We start from the raw sequence: 21,078 nt of genomic DNA, 5'->3' as shown, positions 1-21,078 counted from the left end.
TAATTGTTGGGTGGAAATGAGTTCTCTGTCCGTATCATGGCTTATGTCTCCTTTCTAGAGCTTGTATCTGACTTGAGATTTTATGTCTTGCAGCAGATTTCTGAATTCTCTCCAGGCTCACCTTTCCTCTATTTTGCATATCCTCTCTGGTTTGCATCTCCTTCCACCTCATAGCAATCATCAGAGATGCAAATTCTTGTGTGTCTTTGATTTAAGAGAGAAAGCAAGCTGAGATTTATAGAAATTCTTGAGACTCTGGAATTTCTTTCCCCCTCTAAAATCTGTTGGGCTTTAGGGTATAAACAGGGAGAAGAGTCAACATAGTATTTTACCTAGTGAAACATTGATTTACTGAACATTGTCCTGCATGGGTAAGTGTTCAGCCTTAGGGATAGGTTTTGATTCCAAACCAAAGCTAAACTTTACAACCGAAATAGGGAAATCAAGCTCTTTGATTTTAATACTTTAAGCATGGAACAGACCAAATTTATAAAACTTTGATTTGCATCTTATTCCCCTTTTATTGTACTGTTAAGTTTGAGGTCATTGAGAGGTACATCTGAGTACCATTTGGGTTGGTCATAATTTTTCTGCAAACAGGCTAAACATTTGAATTCAGACTACTTTCCCCACAAACTTGAAGACTGGCTGACAGATAGTACCCAGATATCAAAATGCTGAAAGGGTTCAAACTATCAAAAATGGTGTTTGTCTTGGGGGGAAAAGTATTTTTACACTGATATGGAAAAGGAATTTCTACTCAAATCAAGAAATTGCTTTTCTACATCTAAGAGGACAACTCCATCTTGAAGTTTTTACATTCAGGAACCAAAAACTAAATACAGATAAGATCAAACTCTGGCTCATTTTGGGACTATTTAGAAATAGGGAAAGCACAGTTGAGACCAAAAACATCTGTTGAATTTGGGTCTCTGCCTATATGAAAGAATGGCTGAGGCCAGTGTTGCTGTGTCACTCTGTGGTCTGTCTCAAATCAGTACTGCCTCAGAAAGGAAAAGGAGCCACCATCATGTGAACCTCTCCTGTAACTCCCCTTTTTTCCCCAGTTTTATATAACTTGTCTTGTGGCTTTCAGATTTATAAAGATGCTTCAGTATTGCATGGCTGAAACCATGCACATGAATGAGCATTGCAAAAGTCATCTGAAGGAAATTATATAAGTACATTTTACTTCAGATTTCTGTCTTTGTAGACTTGATATTTTCAGTGACAAAAAACATATCTCCTGACAGAACTTATGCTTTTTCCTTACTCTACTAACATATTTATGGAAGAGGAAGAGATCACTATATATTTCATGTTTTTGAGTTGCAGCTCAGAAATTATTCACTAACCACATTAGAATAATACTAATCAGAAAAGAATGTGTTCAGCCCAGTCTTTGTCCCCTTGTTTCAAATCCTGTGTCCCTCTCATGTATAATTTCTTTCCCTCTGTACCACTCCACTCATAACATTTTCTGAAACAGGTCAAAGTTGAACAGTTATTATTTCCAATATTCCTTTAGCACTTCCTACCATTCTAAAAAGAAAATATCATTTGCAAAGTAATAGCTCAGCGTGGAAAGCACTGAAGAATGTGTAATTGCATAGCAATGAGAGTGTACTTGACCTAGAAGGTCACTATACGTCTCTTCACAAGAACTCTTTTTTGTATAAATGTTTTTCTTTACAATGTCTATATCCTGAATTCTCAATTCAGTCATGCATAAAGGCATATATTTTCTAGTGTTAGAAGCAATTACTGAATCTGCGAGGGAGTAGAAATTATTCTAAGATCTTGATCCTGTGAGGCTGTAATTGCATTGCACAGCCCCGAACATAGAGATATCTTTCCATGATCAAGGCACTGAGTAGAGGAAAGTGCAAGTAAGTTAGTGTTTCTTTTGGAGTAAAAGAGTAGGAGACTATTATGAATGAATGTCATAAATTCATATTCAGATTATTCCTAATTTTTCACCTAGTAATTAGTTACCTACTGATAATATCCCATCTGCCAGGGATGTTAAAATGGATTCTTGAGAAATGTAAAACCCAGCATGTCTGTTAGATTGCTAATAACATGACTAGAGATGAGATAGCTTAAAGTACAAATGTTCTTTCCCATAAAGTAATTAATTTGCCTTCCAAGAAACAGAGGGATCTACTAGTGAAGTTTCAGGCTGAAAGCTGTGTGACTGAAAGCAGACCTTGTTGGCAGTGAAGTCTCTGAGGAGTGGCAAATCCTACCATGATGTGATTAATTCCTAGTACTGGTTTCAGTGTCTGATATTTCAAGTATATCGCTTGAGATGTGGGATTCTCTTAGGTGAATCACAGACTCATAGTTAAAAGGCCTACTCATCTCATCCATCATTCAGCAAGGATGAGCATTTTCTCAAAATCTATTCCACTATGTAGCTGGTCTCATAGCAGGACCTTCCTAATTTCAGATTCAATTTTTCCTGTCTGAATTTTACCACTTACTCCAGTTGAGCCTCAGGAGGAATTTTTCCTAGTCTTGCTTGGCCAGACTTCCTGCTTGGCAAAGAATTTATTTGGCAAGGCCAAAAAGGCCAAAAGAAAAAAAGGCTTTAGAATCTGTTGACTTTAGGCGTTAAATCTGTTGCTGATTTACGCTTCATCCTAATTCCATACCACCAAAATCTGAAATCCTGCAGAGTCTTGCAAAAGAAAAAAGTAGGGAGGTGGGGAAAGCACAGATAGCTTCTTTGATATGCTCTTTCTTATCTGACAGGCCACAAGCAGTCTTACAGGTGATTTATGACTAAAATCCTGCAATGAGCTGTGTTGTGTAGGTAAGTTCACCTCAAGGGACTAGGGACATGACTTCAGTGTACAGTAGAAGAGGGTGATGTACCCAGCTGGTACTTCCACATGATGTAATTACAAGCTATGTAAAGACATGAGTTCCTGAACGTCATAGATCACTACCAGAATGTAGCTGGCCCTAGCTGGTTAAGTTTATCTGCAAGGCTAATTAGCTCATATGCAATGCCAAACAACTAAGGCTACAATGTTTTCAGCTCTGAAGCAGGCTCAGCTGACAGCAGGCTGGAGCTGTCTTTGCTCTGCAGATGTGCAAATTCATGCTAAACTGCCTACTCCCTGAAGAAAGGAGGACCTTGACTCTCCCACAGGAGTGACAAACAAAGCCATGAGCCATAGGTTCAGTTTCTCTCTCTGGCCTAATATCTCCCTTCAATGTGAATGCTTGAGAGACAGTAAGGGGACCAAATGTCCACTAGCAGCTGTGGTTAAAATATTTATAGCAGGTATAGGACTTAAATTTGTGACTTCCACATCCCAGACAAAAACCCCAGTAGAATCTAATACTCTGGTCTTACTCATAGGTGTGTTTAGTTTTATAGTCTTGGTTGCATTCTATTTCAAATAATCACAGTCCAAATAATTAACACTGTAACCTCTGCTTGCAGTTAGAGAAAAATTATATTTTATTCTCTGAAATTCTCACACAACAATATTGTGCGAAGGATTTGCTCTGCCCTCTACATGACATTCATACCGTGGAAGGAAATAAGTGATCTTTTGAGAGATGCAGTCTGAACCTCCTGAGGCATTTAGTAAGGGTTCCTGGCCGCATGTGACTGCCGGTGTGTGGTGTATTTTTTACCTTTTTATTTCCCAGGTTTCTATGAGTGCTTCAGTTAGTTCTTTAAAGCTAGAAAACGTGCAAACTATTCTGGAATTGCTAAGTTTAGCAAAGACTAGGCTATGCAAACTGAGTTTCAGATATCTGCCTGTACAGAAAGGTGTGATTAAGAAGAGAGGAAAAACTAGCTAGACTAGGATAGAAGAACTGAATTTGAATACAGGAGGGAGAAGTTAAAAAGGAATCCTTAAATAGTTGAGATAAGCATTAGTATCCTCATATCTGTATTTGAACTAGACTCTTGAACATTCATAGCCTGTCTATCTCACATCTATGCCCCTTGAGATATGCTTTGTATAATTCATCACTTAGGGAGTAATACATTTGTAAGAGTTGATGTTGATGTAGATCTATCCATCCTGGGCTAGCTAATACCAAACAGTGACTCTCCTTCTGTATATGGGAAAGAATCTTTGCAGGAGTGCGCTCAACACATTCCATTTTGTCTCAAGACTCTCAAACAACTTCTTAGTGACATACTCTTTTTGTGGTATTGGCTAGAAGTTCCTGCTTGTTATATAGTGGTGTGCAGAGTTTATTCTGGTACCAGGTCTATCAGTCTAACAGAACGGTTTTTTGTTCTTTCTATTATCTCTGCCTCTCCTACCAATTTCCCTAGGGAAAATTTTCATTAAATTATTGAAACAATTATTGAAGGGTTGGTTATAGAAAACAAACTGAGTGGAGTACGAATCCCAGGTAAATCTTTATGTGTATAAACTTCTTTATCTTAATGTATCTTGCAAAAGATAGGAAGAGGGACTTTTTACTGATGAGATTTCAGATACAATGGACAGCAGATAAACTACAGATTCTTTTGCTAGTTCGCATATCCATTTTTATATCACTGAGTTTGCTCTTATATCATGTCTTTGAAATCTCAGATGACTCAGACACAGACAATTTCTTGTAAATTCAGTGCAAGTTGGCTGAAACTTTAACATCTGAAGGAGTCTTGATAACTTTCCAGATCCAACTTGTTCAAAAAGCTGTTCAGACATGACCCGCTTAATTCTTCCAACACTTCAGTAAAATATTTAGACAATATAAGTAATGTTTTAAAAGTGAACAAATAACTCATAATACTTTATTTATTGCCAGTTGTACATTTCTGCAAATTAATTGTTTGTGAACACATTGAAAATATTTTAGACATGCATTATTTTGAAGAATCTGATGAATTCCTGAACAAATGTTTTTTATTCAATGAATCACAAATTACTGAAAAAATGGTATTCAGGAACTGGAAGATGATATGGGGTTGCTTATGTGATACTGTGTAATTTGATGATTATTTTATTTATATAAATCGCCATGATAGTACAAATTTTGTAATTTACAATTGCATAAAACATTGAATTTCTGCTTTTATTCTGTATAGAATTTCTGTCTGGCTAATATCTCTTGCTGGTAGATCCTGTCAAACACGTCCAACAAACATTGCCTAAAAAGGCAACCCAAAAGGATTGCAACTGAATGCAAGCACATTTTCAAAATCATAATCATGGTAATATTTCTTCTTAAATTTGGTTAGTTATTGTCATTTGATATTCCTAAAGAAAAGATGAAGCAAATAAACCAAAGTGATATCAGGTTTTGGCCAGTAACAGAGAAACATTCTCAAACACAGCTGTATTGTTTAGGTATGAATTTCTTTCTAATGAAAAAAACTTAATCCATAACTGAACTCTTACCAAGGATGTAATAATATCCCAAATGAGTGTTTATTTTTAAAATCTAAAATGTTTTTAGTTAAACCAAGTTGTTAAGTAGGCAGTGGATGTGCAGTCTAGTGTGACAAATCCTACTTCTAAGAAAAACTCACTGTGTTGTAATAGCTTTCAGCTCCTCCCTCATCTATTTCTATAGCAGAAATTCAGGCACATGGAAATGTGCAAAACCAGAGTTTCTGTCTCACTAATTCTATGAAATCTATTTTCTGTGCCTCTGTCCCAGCCTCACACAAAACTCCTGCTTGCAGTCACCCAGAATTACCTTCTTTGCTTGTTTACACTATGGATTACACTTCCCTCAAAAGCTGTAGGCTTTTTTACTTGACAATTCCAACATATATTATGTAGGGCTCAGAAATTAAGCTCCAAGGGGAAAACAGGGCAGAGGGCAAGATTTTCCTGCCTTACACATTCTCCACCCAAGGAGGGGAACTTAGTGCCATTCGGACCTGAGAGATCTCCTCAGGTTCCCTGTTTAGAATTGAGCTCAAGGAGACAGCAGTACTGGCTTTGTCTGGGTATGCCCAGGCAGAAAGGATCAAGCCTTAGGAAACAAGCTCTTGCTGTTGCACCAGGAGGAGCCAAGTTCTTTGATTCCTGTCTATGTTTAACCTTCATAACTAACAAAAAAATTTTTTTGTGGGGGAGAGGGTCTTGAAATGTTGGTTGCTGCTAATGTCTTCACATCCAAGGCAAAAGGACTGCTCATTTGAGGAAGAATGTGCTACTGCTGTAGCAATGCATTCCCTAAATCAATATAAGGGGGGTAGACTGCTTTTTGTGTATTTTACCCAGATATTTTAGCAATTGAGAACCTAGCACTGCTATGCCTGTCAGCCTCCTCACCCTGTTCATCTTATGATGTGCACACACCTGCAACTTCCCTCCTAGAAGCAACACTGGAAACAGCCAGAATCTTTGCCTCCAAAAACAAACATGCCTATTATGGTCTAAAATTAGGATGCTTTTCCTTCCCTTCCACCTCTGACAGGAGTCATAAAACTGACTAACAGGGAGACCTACTGAAATCCAGTAAGTTTCTGTCTATATACGGGTAAGGTCTGGTTTTAGTGTTCTTTGTAGGTGAAAAAGATAGGCTTAAGTATTCATTCCCGCACTGCTACATTTAAGGCACAGTCTAAATGTGGCTATGTTAAATGTGGCTATGTCAAATGTGGCTATGTCAAGACTGGCACAAACAGAGCTGGTGTGAACAGAAATTGTTCCAAATAAAATTTGGGGTTTACTTTCTTTAGAAAGGAAAATATTTTATCAGTGCCTATAAATCTGATGTAATCCCTCTATCCTCAGACTATATATATACAGAGGAAATACATAACGCAGCATGCAGAGTTATCATAATATAGATGCTGGGACTCAACCAAACACTGTTTACAGCTGGCTTCATTCAAAATTCCTCAAAATCAGTAGAAAACCTCTTTTGACTTTGAATAGCTCCAGGAAGGTCCATATTAGACATAAGAGCCCCTAAGTATTTATCTGTAGGTTACAGTTAACTGTTTGGTTATGCAAATAGCAAGTGTTTCCTGAGTTGTGTGAATGTTTGTATTTTGAAAAGCCCACCTGCTCTTCTGGGGCTTTAAATGTTTTATTTAATAATTCCAATACACTGCATAGAGGGGCGAGTGGATAAGAAAGGATGGGGGCTAAGAAAAAGGAGAAATGACTGGAGAGAGAAGTCAAAGTAGACATCAAGAAGCAAAATCAAAAGGAATAAAATGGAAAGACAGTGGGAAGGATAGTGAGGGAGGAGAGAAAAGTATATCCCAGAGATGGCTTAGGATAAGCTTGATTTACCTATTGTGTAATTGCAAAAGAAAGAAATGAAAGTGGGAATAGAGAATGCTTAGCACAAAGATGGCAGCTCATGGTCAGATATATCAGTTCCAGGGTCTTATGGCATGGTGTGTGCTGGGAAGGCCTACCAGGGGGAAGGAGGGTTGGAGACAGACAGAAGCCACCTATAGAGAACGTCTTCCCTTCTCCCCTCAGTTTCCCCTGTATTCCCCCCACCCCCAGCCCTCTACACAGCTGCTTATGACTCAAATGTCACTAATGCATCCTGTGTGTCTCTGCTGCACGCTTGGACAGCTGGTGGCAGCTGCTGTGTGCAGGTTTCCTGCTCAGTCTCCAACAACAACGTAGTAACTAACTGGGTATAGTGGTGTTAAAGTTGCCAGTGGGGACTGGCACTGTGATTTGTTGCCTGTGCACTGCTGGGAGATGTGGGTCAGCCAGGGACTACGTGCATTAGGGTGGTGCTGGGAGCAAGAAAGCTGATGGGGCCACAAGGTCTGCCACAGGAGAAACCTTGCTGCAAAGTGTTTCGTAGGGCCTACTTGAGCGATTCTGGCTGTTAATTTTTGCCTGTGTTGGATTAGTGAGTTGTTTAGGGATCTGGGGCAAACCAGTAAAACAGGCTGATGAATCCACACGGTAGGTGCCAATCTGGGTTGCTGCCTTTTTTAGAAGTAAACAAGTAGGAACCATTGTTCATCTTCCTAACTCTCTGCAGGACACAGGCTGTAAATTACATCTAGGAACAAAAGGTTGATGGGAGTAGAACCGGGCTCTCAACTTCCCAAAGGAGTGCTTTGCCCTCCAGCCAAAAGAGCAGCTTTTCTTGCTTAAACCGGCACAGGCTCTTCTTATGCCTTCCCATCAGCTCTCAGAGCCCGAGAAAAGTGTGCAGTACAAGGTTTACCACACTGAAGCCTTTACAACCGTTTCCATTACAAAACCTGTTTTCAGGATTGATAATGAAAATTAAATCTAGTCTGAAATTGAATCCAGTCTGAAATGCAGGAAACGAGATTGCAGTCTAGGGACAAGGAGGAAATCTTATTAGAAATAACATATTTTATTGATATTACAGATAAGTGGGTATAAAAGCCTCCCTGCTCCCCCAAATCTGATTTTCAGCCAGTCTTACAGATCACCTGTAGTCTATGCAAAATATACACGGCCATGACCAGAATTACCTAAAGAGATCTGTGCTTTTTATATTCACCAAGACTATGTTCTTCAACTCCCCATAACAGGCTTGAAATATCTACCAAAATACGTTCAGAAAACTGTTTTTTAATTGAAAAAAAAAGTATTTCTGCTAATAATAGAAAAAAATATTTCAAATTATGAGCTTCCTTTTTCATAAATTTCTAGTTTTCATAAGAGAAATGCCATTTATGTTCACAGAAACAGAATTCCATTCTAGCCTTCTTTCAATTGTTCCTATTTGGTAGTGAAATCAATCTCCATTGGTACCTTTTTTTCCATCATAAATACAGATTTATTCAGATACATTCATTGTCTTGTCTGTCCACATAATAAAATTCAGATATATGTTACAGGGAGAGGCTGCCCCACTGAGTTCAGTGGAATTTTGGTCTTTCAGTTCAGCCAGGCCAAACTTTCCTCCTCTATGGGAATTCTCACAAAAATGTCTTTTTATATCACTATATTAATAAGCTCACTTAAAATTATGCTCTGCTGCTTTTCTTCAGCTGCGGATTTGCTTTAGATTTTTCTGTTCCTATGTATTAAGATTATCACAAACTAAAAGAAAAGTTATATATTTCTCACAAAGAAATCCCCCAAACCAAGCCAAACAAACAAACAAACAATCAAAACCCCAAAAACACTTTTTCCAGAGTGGTACATCTCCTTTGACTAAATTTTCTTGGTAGCATTAGGCCCTACAGCCAGGCTAAATTTGATCTGCTGTCTACCTCAGACCAACATCTGTTGACCACGTTTGGGTGGGAAAGAAGGAAGTATTTTTTGTCACTTTTTTGTTGGAATGCAAATGTGTGTCTTAGGTTGATGTGTAAGCAGGCAGATGGAATGTGAAATGGAAAAACTTACGTTATATAGATACAGCTCATTATTATTTTTGTGATTTATTGCATGAAATGACATACTGTGATCAATTATTTTTCTTGTATACATCTGTATTTTCCTTTTGCATTGAGTACTAAGCATCTTCATGCACCTTGTCTAAATGCATCTAATCTTAGCCCAGTTTTATAGGGCAACAAACAAGTCAGAGTCTTTCCAAAGTGGAATGCCATTCACGTCTGCCAAACACGTGCAGAAGTACTGACTATGTTTCATTTTTTTAATTCTCTATAATTATGGATACAGGACATTAACAGAGAGGTAATTTACATTCATCAAAAATAAGACTCAAAATTATCTAAATTTTAATTAAATATTCAGTTCTTCTGTTTCATCCATTTATTAACTGTGCATCAGCATTTGAAGTCCCACTAAACTTCATTCATGTATTTTCATGCCAAAACATTTATAGATATAAATGTACAGGAATTCATAGAAATATTTCTCTTTCAACTAATATAAACACTAAGGTATATAGGAGATTGCTTTTTAGTTGCTTTTGAAGCTATTTCTTTCAAAAGAAAGACTAGTATATTAACTAAAGAAAATGTTTTTTATCTGTAATTTCAAAGTTGCTAGCTTCTTAATGAAAAGATTCCCCTGTGTTTTAAGGAAAGATTTTTCACTTTAACTTTGTCCTGTCAGATATTCTAGAACTGTAGGAACCTGTTGTAAAAATTTGGCTGGTTGAGGAAAGGATAGCCAGCCATCTCTAAGTCAAAAGTCAAAGAAAAGGCAAAGTCCTGAAAACTTCTTTATGTGAACTTCTTATGCCTGTGACTGGAAAGACCTATCTGTATTTTTCCATTGTTTGTGTTCACAGAGATTAAAAATTAATGAGAAAATTCTTTCAAGTGGGAAGATCGACAAAATGTTAATCTGATACAGGAGTATTCATTCCAAGTTTGGCAAGTGAAACAGAAATCAGAGCATTACTGGCTGTCAGTCATTGCCACATGTTGGTTGTTAAAGGTGAGATGTGCTGGCTTTGGTGATCCCTGACGAACCCCTCATTCCACGGCACACAAACCACTGTTGCAGTTCTGCAGCTCTGAGGAGGGGCCAGTGCATGGAGACAGCACTGGAAATCGTTAAGGCACACAACAGACACCCCTTTTGGTTATCTGCAGAGGCCTTGGGGTTTTCACGAGGGACTTCATGTGGCATCTAGAGTCACGTAAAACCCCACACTACAATGAACATCTGTCCCTCGGGAACTGAGACCTTGTCTGAACATCAAAGATGTCATACCTTTTCATCCTGTTTCTCTGCTCTGTGAATTGGGAATACAAGGAATAATTCCTTCTATGCCTCATCCCATCAGTACAATAAAATATTGACCTTAATCCTCAGTATCACTGCTGGCACTGGCATTATTTACTACTCTTGCTGGAGCAGCCTGTGAAGAGAAGCCTGTGGGACGTGCTGTGGGAGACTGAACTGCCTTAACTTACCTTCTGCATGAGTTTATCCTCTGGCAACGAGCAAAAATATTGCAGAAAGCTTCATTGTAGAGCAGGCATTTTACTTGGTCTAAATTGACCTAAAAAAAAAAAAAAAAGAAAATGGTGAGGTGGGACTAAATAAGCAAAATATTTTTGGGAAAGGTCTAGGTTATTATAGATGCTTTGCTGGAGTTCAGAATCTCTAATGCTTTTTTTGCAATAATGAAGGGATTTTAAAATGAAGGAGAGAAAGCTCATAACAAACAGTGCATTTTTGAGCTAACTCAGGAGAGATTACACAATTTTTCCTGCAAGTACAATAAGTATAATTTTTGACTGTACTTGTGTGAGAAGAAGAGGTTTAGTGCCTCTTTAAAACTCAAGTGTGGCTGCTTAGTCAGTACTGGTTCCCCTCCCACATCCCCCCCCCTCCCCGCCTTCTCCTACTGCTGGGTAACTTTTGTTGCAATATGGGTGTGACTTTTGATGGAGCTCCCCCTCCCAGTTATGTCATTACTTCAGTTCCTTTGAATCAGAATAAAAAGTGCAGCAAACTTCAGACTCATTGACTGCGGGCTTAACAAGCGTCGGGGCTTTTCTTCTTCCTGCAGCTTGCAAGGATCTTTGGATTTTGCAAAACACTTCCAAGAAAACAATGGCCAACTTCTCCTTATGGGCAACTTTTGGATTATGTTTGTTGAAGCTTTGTCTAGCAGAAACACGTAAGTTTTTTATGAATGAAAACACTTATGAATGTTAAGTTTATGCTTCAGACAACAAGTGCTTTTCTGCTAGATAGCTAACAGCTTTCTTGCATCTATGTAGTTTTACTATTTTTGAGAGTTATTAGAGATGCTTCAGAACTGTACTCTCGGTTGTGCTGGTCTGTACAATCACAGAAAGCTGTGTATTGCTTGTAAAGGGCAATTCCAGATCTGTAAAAAGTAAATTGTACATCATTAAAGTGAAGTTTAAGAACAGAACTACCTTAGGGAATTTGGAATGGCTCTGGTAAAGCTCATTTTGACAATGTGACTGCTGTTAACATACTTAGTTTGCTCTCCCAGCTCCATTTCAGACTGTGGAGAAAAGGTGGGGAAGGGCAAAATGGGGGTGAACACCTCCCCCCCCCCTCCAGCACACAACAACTGCATTCTTGAGTTTACAAGAGCTGAACCAACAGCTAATACATATTGAATTTGGACACAGCTGAACAGAAGCAAAACTGCAGCGATCTGTGACTAAAATGTGACGAGCTTTTATGCCAAACATGCTTGTTTCTGACTTTCTAAGGTTTCTTTAGAGCTGACTGATGAGATTTTGGAACAAAGGGGGTTAGAAGTGACCACAAAATTCAGTTGTTTAACTTACTGTAGCTTGGTTATCTGCTTCAAATATTTGTATTTAAAACTGAAATGTTAATACAGAGAAAAAAATAAAAATTCTATGTCCAAAAGGACATGTTTTAGGGAAATGACCATACTTCTAACAGACTCTCACTGTGACTGTAAGTGCCTCAAGGCATTTTGTGGTTAGGGATAACAATTGCACTTCTTACATTATTTTTCTACTCATCAATTCTAGGAGTTTAAAAAAAATACATTTTTCATGTCCATTGTCACCCAAGGGCTACATCTGTGTATGGTAAATATATATCTAATTTGTTTGAACAGCAGTGGATACTTCTATAATGGTTGCAGCACTGGCGAGCTGTGAATGGGTGTGTCAGAGTGAACAAGTTCCCAGTGCATCTGTGATAGCTGAAGCACCCTCATAGCTTTTCATTCTAAAAGTGTGTGTCTGTTGTATCAAAATATTCTTGCTAAGATCAGGTATATGGACAATGCCTTAAGAGCAAGGACAGGACTACTGTAGACAAATAAAGTATGTCAGAGATGTGTTTAAAACCTTGGCTTGGTCCAAGTCTGTGCACTATATAAGTATTTTAATTATTTGTTTACCAACTGCTCAGCAGATTGTTAATTTACATGCTGCCTGGAATGTCCTAAAGAATCAGGGTCTGCACTGACTCTGGGAATAATGCACTTTTACAGTGAGGCATAACAGAAAGCCCCATAATCTAGTCTTCAGCATAGTTAGAAAAAGTATGTCAAACAAAACATAAACCCCTGTGGGGTATATGTTTCTTTAATGGCTCAGTAAAGTATTAGACTATAGCTACAATATGTTTCAGTTGGTATGAGCTACATTCCAGCATGACTTTGCAGTCAGTAAGGACTTCAAAACAGCAGTTGATGATGGTGTTTTCTTTTTTAAGCAAGTGATTTTACTGTGTATCACAGACTAATGGTCACTGCTGTTGGGAAACTCTTGAATTGGAATTTTGATTCTTTTAGTACAGAATTTCATGAAATTAAAGAGGACCTGGTATTACTGCTAACATGATTACAGAAGGAAAAATCAGATACAGAGAAAGCTGAAAAACTTATTCATCCTGAGTTCTGTGCTGCTGTGACCATACTGTCACTGATACATGAGCCAGGTGTAGTCTTGGTGTTGGCGTGACTTTTGTTTTCTAAGAAGTCTGAATCCAGGAGGATACAGATGCTGACATCTTGGTGAATGTTTGTGGGGCTCATTTTCTCCAGTGAGCACTACGTATTTGTAAAAATGTTTCTCCCAAAATGTTCCTTGATTAACATAAAGTAAATCCTAGAATTCTGACCACCAAACTGGAAGAAACTGGAACGGAAGTAGTAGTAAAGATGAAATGGAAAATAGGGAGAATGAGTCTACCACTGGGAGGGAGGAGCTTAGCTGTTAGCACTGGAGAGGTTGTCCAGAGTCCCATTACAAGGTAAGACTCTGAGGCAGGGCTGCTATAGCTGTCAGTCAGTCACAAAGCAGGAGACCTGCCTGCCTCTTGGTTTATGTATCTATCTTGCAAATTTTTAAATAAAGGAGTTTGAAGAAGCTCTTTGTGCTAGTTTATTTTCACTCAGTCCTTACAGTGTGTATCTTGGCTATTTTCCCAAAGCTACAAAGTAACTAGACTTTATTAGCATTCACTTGAACTTTCCATCATTGTTTAGTGGAAGGGTTATATGGCTCTCCTTGAAATAACCTCACACACAGAGCCAACAAACTATGGCAGAGGATTGTCTTGCAGTCTTTGGAGAAATGTTTGATGATTCTTTAGTTACTGGTGTTCTTCACCACAATGAAGAGCCAGTACCTTGAAAACAGGAAGTCAGAGAAAGGCCTTATGAGGACAGATAGCATCATGGCATTGAGGAAGAACTTTTCAAAGTAAATGCTTTTAAAACCACTAGTAGCTCTAGCCAAGGTTAAACAAAATGTTCATCCTTACGTGGCATATCTTTCTTTTCAGAACAGTTCCCATGACTTTTATAGGCCTGAGTTGAAGACAGTATGAATATTGCAGTTATTCATTTGTCACCTATACATGCATGAGGTTCTACTGTATCAAGAATGTGCCAGCAGGATGAGATGATGATAGACGGATAAACACCATGAGCTCATTACTGCTAAAATACTTGTTGAAAAGATGTGATAATTTTAGTTCTGAATGTAGTTGACTGGTAGTAAAACGCGCTGTAGCAAAGCAGAGAAAAAACAGTGTAGAGCTTTTAAGAAGAGAATTAATCAGTCCAAGAATTTAAAAGGTTTTTGGAATTCTAAAGATGCTGTAAAAAGGCTTCTCTATCTGCTTTCTGGTCTTCTTGCCTCATATTTCTGTTCAAGAATGAAGGGAAAAATGTTTGAAAATACAGCTGAGAAATAGAAGACAATATGACATGTATTCTGTTACTGGTAAATCATTATTTGGTTTTGGTCTTTTTTTTTCCCAAGAAAATGCTATGTGAGAGAGCAAGGGAAGGAGTTCAGCAAAACTCTCCTGCTTTTACCAGGACCAAGGCTAAATGTACATAGTTGCCTGTGAAATATAATTTCACAGAGAGGATAATCCTGAAACAAACATGATCCACCACAGTAATCTTGCCTACTTTGAAAACAATACAACATTGTACTGGAACAATTAATGGTGTTCAAAACACATCATATTTTAGCATCAGCTGGTATCTGAGAGCATGCTTATCAGATTTAATTTTTCAGCATTGAATTGAATTCTTAAACTAGAGAAGTTCAAACTTCCAAGTTGCTACTATGTAAAACTCACATCCGCAGTCTATTTTGCTCTTTGCCTTTACGTGTCAGAGTTTCTTTGTGATATGTGGTTTGGACCATTCTCGATGGGTTATTGATCATTGTAGGCGTGAAGCCAGTTTGGTGTAGCTGCTAGTCATTTTCCGGACTAGACCAGAAGTTCCTCAGCTGTTAACACACAGTTGTCTCTCACTCCCAGAGAGGTAATAATAATTTCAAAGCTATCAGACGCTGTAATTATCAGTGACCATTATGGGTGCTGCCAATAGTGGTGGCAGAGAGGATTGTGTCAGTCCCGACTCTTTATCTGTTTCCTCCCTGCTCAATCAGAAGCCTCCCCACAGTGCATCAGCAGTAATATCAGTAGCAGCTGGCTGTGATTTTCCTCCCTTGCCGCCGCTGTTGGAGCTGCCCCTGCCCAAGGGACGGCAGAGCAGCTCATCATATGAATGAGTTTGCAGGCGGTAATGTGAAATGGCAACTGAGAGAAAGAGGGGTTTTCCTTGGAGAATCTTTCCAGTCAGACTGAAAGTTCAGCTAATTTCAATTTAAAGTTCAAGCCTCCGTGACTGTTTCCTGCCTAACGAAACCTGCAGTCATTTTTTGAGTCTGTGTCTTCAATTAAGAACATAATTGTACTCTCTTTTGTAAGCACTGGCTTTGGGACTTTCCAGTTCCTCTGTATGACAACACTGGCAACGTTATATAATCCAGCAATCTTATTTCAGTACAAAAATGTTCAATTCTCATACTGTGAAACAGAAAAACAGACAATCAAACAAACCAACCCAACAAAAATGACCAAAAGGAGTTGAAGAACCATCTACAATTTTAGTAATTACTAACATGGAAGCACAAGCATGGTATGCCAATTCAAAGTAAAAATCGCAGGAAAGACCCAAATTTTACTTACATTTGGAGTCTGAAAAATACGTTGCTTCACTTTTTTCTCTTTTCTACTGATGACTGACCTAGCTTAGTTGGTAGAAGCTTTAAGAGACTGTGTTACATCTTAAAAAAAAAAAAAAAAAAGGAAAAAGAAAAAAGTCAGACACACAGCAGCTCTAGTGACTTCCATCTCTCTTTCTGCTAATGATACTTACGGTTCCAAAAGCAATGTGAGACAGCTATAAAAGAGATTGCCAGGGTACAGACTGACAGCTGCCTAGGAAAAGGCATTAGCTTGCAATCATCAACTACACAATTAATGTCTGTTTTTCTAAATACCTACCTTCATAAATAAGATTTTGCCTCTGACAGAATATATAATAGTAAAAAAAAGTTGCTGTGGCATAGCTTTTGTTAATTATGTATGTCTCACAGTGACAGCATGTTAGCAAAACAGGTTCTCAGAAGTGTATTTCCCTAGGGGGCTTTTTTATTGTTATTTTTGTTAATGGATAGGTGTCTGTAAAGAAGCAGGGTGTGGTATGTGTGGGTAGTTGTAATGAATAGTTTCTTGCAGGATTCCCATACAGAAGTGAGAGGTTAACTGAAGCTCAGTGTACATTCTATGGCCACCCAGAACCCTGTGGGCAGACGTGAGTTAGTTCAGTCCAGGCAGCGAGCAAGTTGCTATCCAAACTGGGTCTAAAAGTCAAGCATCAGACTTAATTTGGCAGCCTCTCTGAGAGAACATATCTTGCCACCAGGGAGGCTTATCAGCAAGGGACTGGTATCCTGCATGCCAGAGCAGTGTGGCTGCAGCTGTTTTCAGAGAGCAGACAGAGCCCACATGTCTACTCAAAACAGACCAAGCAGGCTGGAAGATGCTCTTTCTACATGTAAGTGCAATAGTCCAACAGTTCTGTAGGGGAGATTGTGATGGTAGTGATTTACCTACTCTTTGCCACCGGCCAACTCACATCTTACAGACAAGGTGAAGTGTCTCTATCACAGAATGAGGAGACCGAGGTATTGGTACAATATGTCACTGCTAAGGACAGCCAGGTCTTCCCAACTCCATCCCAGTGCTCTGGAAAAAACTTCTGCACAAGGAATACGGAGTAGTTAACTGGGCAGGTTCAAGGGAAAGTAGTATTTCCTAATTATGATTCATTAATAGTGAAGACACTGAGGGTAAGGCCTAAACACATATTACTGTTTTCTTCTCACTCACTTCCCTATTTTGGCTCCTTCTGCTTGATTAAGTGTCTTCCATCAATTTAAGTGTCCTTTCTCTTTTCCGTCATTCACAAGGGCATGTAAGTGTAGGAAAAAAAAGCTTCTTTTTTCAATGAGTCTTCATATTTATAAATGTAGGGTTTTGTTCTCTGTTGCTGCATAAATTTTATATATAGGAACACTTAGAACATGGAAGTGAAATAATTTGTATTTTGTTTGAATCAATTTCTCCCATAGCAGCTCTGTAATAATCACATATAACTTCCTTTATTGCTCTGACAGTTTTATCCTGTTTACTTGTGTGTTTGCTATCTGTATACGCAGTGAAGACTGGCAGCTATTTTCAACTCAATAGCAAATGGTTCCTGTTAGACAACAGCAAATGCAAAGTAGAGTTTCCTTAGAAAGTTCTTATTCAAGGCTAGTCTTTTTATGATTATGGATGTTTGAAGCTGTCTGGCAAATGGGAACTGACTTACATCCTTTGCCCTACTCTCAAACTTAACACTTCTTTAGGTTCAAGAACTTAAAAATCTGTTTAATAATTAACTGAAGAATGGTGCCTTAAATTTAGTCATGTTTCTCTACTGTTTGAACCAATACTTCCTAATGATAAATATCAATTGTCTTCTTGACATTTTGGAGGTATTTGTACATAAAGGATTGATACTCTGGGAAAGCAAAATACTGAGAGACATAAAATGACTTAGCAAGTCAGGGGAGGATACAAGAATAGACCCACTGTCTCTAACCTGAAGGCAGGCCACCTATCTGGTCACAATGCCAGAAGGCCCTGTGGCCAGAACCTTACAAGTCCTGAGAAGCTTGAATATCAAGCACAGTATCACTGTGCAGCCATTATGTGTATCCAGGTGGTATCCAGGTATATCTTTCAAATGCCCACATCTTCTTTTTAACAACTTTTTCTAGTTCTCACACCTGTTTACTGTTTTCTCCACTAATACATCTCCATCTCTCTGGCACATCTGACTGAAGCAGTCTAATAAATCTGATAGACTTTTGTCACCCTGTATTTGTGATAGAAATTTGTATACATTTGATGCAGTAGAACTTCTGCTCATCAGCTTAGGAATTCTCGAGCAAAATAAAATGTAACAACCACATTCTTCTTTCAAGAGACAGGTCTCAGAGAAGATTTGAATGACAAGAAAATACTCATGCATATTTTTTATTTTTAGGTGGTTTAATTTCTGCCTACTGTGCTGTGTGGCACACTGTAATTTTGTTCAACATCAGGCTAATAGGGCATGAGCATCCAGTGATTTTTGGAAGATTGGTATGAAAAAAATAGCACTCTTACGTTGCACTAGTAAGAGTAACTTCATCTTCTTGTGAGGAGCAAAAGCTCTTCTAGCACAGAAAATAAGAATACCCTTCTTGAGATTGCATATTGAGCACTAAACTTTTAAACTCCTCTTTTCCAGAATGTAACAAAATGATTTTGTAGGCCGCTGAGAAGAGATACTTTGTGGTTCTGGTTCATCAGTAAATGGGTTTTAGACAGGTGATTATCCAATTAACAATCCTTGTATTGAAAGTAGTAACAGGCAGACATTTTGAGCATGTGAGACACATTCCCATGGTGATTGCCTAGTTTCTTTCCTGCTTTTGTGGCTTGCCTCAGAAAACCCTGTATCCATTTGCTCATTGTTGTGGTGTAAAATGTTGCAGAGCTCTCCTACCAGTGTGTGTGATGATTTTTGTGTCTCCTGACATTTCTATTAAGTCAGTTCCATTCATTCTTTTTTTTTCTTATGGCTCTATTTCCTGGCTGCTTGCTGGGTGGGAAAAGATTACAGTAGTTTTGTTTTATTTTCTCAACATCTCTTTGACCTGCCAAGTCTCACACATTATCTAGCTGTGATACTGTTTGTGTTCACACTGAACAGAGCACAGCATTATGTATTTTTTTAAAACAGTGAAGCAGGGGCAATTTTAGAGCATCATAGAAGGGTAAGATCAGCACAGTTATTTAGGTTTTTTTTTCAGGGAATGTCTAGGTCTAAGTGCTAGATAGTATTTTCTGTCTCAGTGGGTTCATGTGGATTAGAGAGAAACCCACTTGTCCAGTTTTCGAGGAGGAGGCATATCCTGTGACTTCGAGACTGTTAAGACCCATGACTGAATCTAAATTTGTTTTCTGTTAATGCCTTGATGAGTGTATATTTTAATCCAGGTATTTCATATAACAAGTAGTTTGTATAACTTTCTGGGGCTGGAGATCTTTTTGCTTCTCCTTTTATGTTTTTTAACAACTACAATTACTTATATATACGTCAGTGGGTACCAGAACTATTGTAAATTAGTGTAGAGTAAACAATATATTATATACAGAACAATGCAGGACTGGTAAAATGTTGCAATAGTGTCCTTAGAGATCAGTAGAATTTCTATCCAAGATTTTGTATTTGCAATGAATAAATTCTTTAATTAATCTCTTTTACAGAGCAAGGAGAAAAAAAAAAAAGCCTCTAACTGACTAGGCTACCCTTTAAAATAAAGTATAGACAATGTTATTTTCTTCAAATACTTCTATGTTGTCACAATCCTATTTAATAAATAAAGCATAGCCACAGCATTGAAAGTCTTGGGTCCAGCAAGATTTAAATCCGTTAATAACCTGTAAAAGTGTTTATTGATAGCATCTACTTGATGATACACATCCACATCTTCAAAGCTCAAGGTGGGCATTAGTAACAAAACACAGTGGTCTCTCCTCAGTATATCCTACAGCACCCTAAACATTCAAACATTTTGACTCCAAAGTATGTCTGAGATGTATTCCTTCTGTTTGTCACCTGCTGAATTCTTATGACTACTGTAGAAGAAGGACTTGAATTTTTCTTGAAAGAGATTTGATATCATACACTTTCTCAATGTATCACTTCAGAAATAGAGGGTTGTTTGACGAAATTTTGTTCTGTGTAGTGTCTTTTTCTTCCATTGCATGAAGTTCACATGAATATCACATGGTCTAGAGGGAACTGGTGCCTTATCTAGTGGGTTTCATCAACACATTCAGCACAACTGGAATCAGGCTTAATGGGTTTAAATTACCATGAACTTAAAACTTGAAGTCTATATATAGTATTATTTAACAGAGTAAAAACTATCAAGAAAGAAGTGACCTGACAAACATGTGGACAGCAGAAAATAATAATTAGTGATTTTTGGAGGCCATTGGAAGTCAGTGATTTTATCCCAACCTCACAGGTAGGGAAACAGAGAGAAAGCAATGTAGCCGTAAACAGAACAATTTCTCCAAAGTCCCAGCCTGGTGTTTCATCAACAAGGTTTGTGCCTCTTTTGCTTCAATTTCAGAAAGCAGGTATGATTTCACATACAGGGCTATTTCAACTGAAAGAAGCATTATTACTAATCATAAGAAAAATGTCCTTGTGCAAATATTATTCTGCTGGATCAGAAATGAACAAGAGCACAAAGGACCAGAGCATTCTCTGAACGTTGTTGTCATAAAAACAGGAAACTCTTTCGTTACTGTTTGGCAATCCATCATTGAGTCTGGCTATGCAATCCTTACTTCAGCTGAACAGTCTGTGTAAGAAAATGCTCTTTATGAGTAAGAGTAAGTATTTTCCTAAATTTTGAAACCCTTACAAACAATTTTTTTTCAGACTTGCACTGAATTTCTTAACAGTATCAGTCATCTCTCTGAGTTTATTACTCACAGTGCTCAGGTCATGCCGCTTTATCGACACCAGTCACCATTATATTACTGTTGACTCACAGCAGTTTCAAGGCAATGTATTAACACCTTTTTTCCACCCCTGAAGTGATACAAATATATCCACACTGATAGTCATGGCAACATGACTGATATGATCCTGTCTTCTGCTTTTTAACTTACTTGTTGGGTATCTTGAATTGATTTCTATACTGTGAGGTGTGCCAATATCTCCCATCTTTCCAGAGGAAGTAGTTTTAAGAGTCAGATGACTTAGCAGTTTCAGATAATCATATAGCGAGATGTGTCT

The 21,078-nt window shown here is 38.1% G+C and overlaps 1 protein-coding gene across 4 annotated transcripts in view; it reads left to right on the top strand.

Moving 5' to 3' along the window:
• Positions 1-11,261: 11,261 nt before the first annotated feature.
• CD44 (CD44 molecule (Indian blood group)) overlaps positions 11,262-21,078 on the top strand; it is a 50,392-nt gene continuing 40,575 nt past the window's right edge. For all 4 annotated transcript variants that reach the window (XM_017813704.1, XM_017813695.1, XM_017813686.1 and 1 more), the window contains exon 1: positions 11,262-11,511. In XM_017813704.1, coding sequence (XP_017669193.1) covers positions 11,445-11,511 — 67 coding nt within the window. In that variant the 5' untranslated portion in view covers positions 11,262-11,444. The remainder of the gene's footprint in view (positions 11,512-21,078) is intronic.

This window comes from Lepidothrix coronata, unplaced genomic scaffold, assembly GCF_001604755.1.
Source record: "Lepidothrix coronata isolate B3197 unplaced genomic scaffold, Lepidothrix_coronata-1.0 Scaffold1, whole genome shotgun sequence".
Classification (NCBI taxonomy): Eukaryota; Metazoa; Chordata; class Aves; order Passeriformes; family Pipridae; genus Lepidothrix; species Lepidothrix coronata.
Note: the sequence above shows the minus strand (reverse complement) of the source record. Positions and strands in the feature narration are given on the sequence as shown.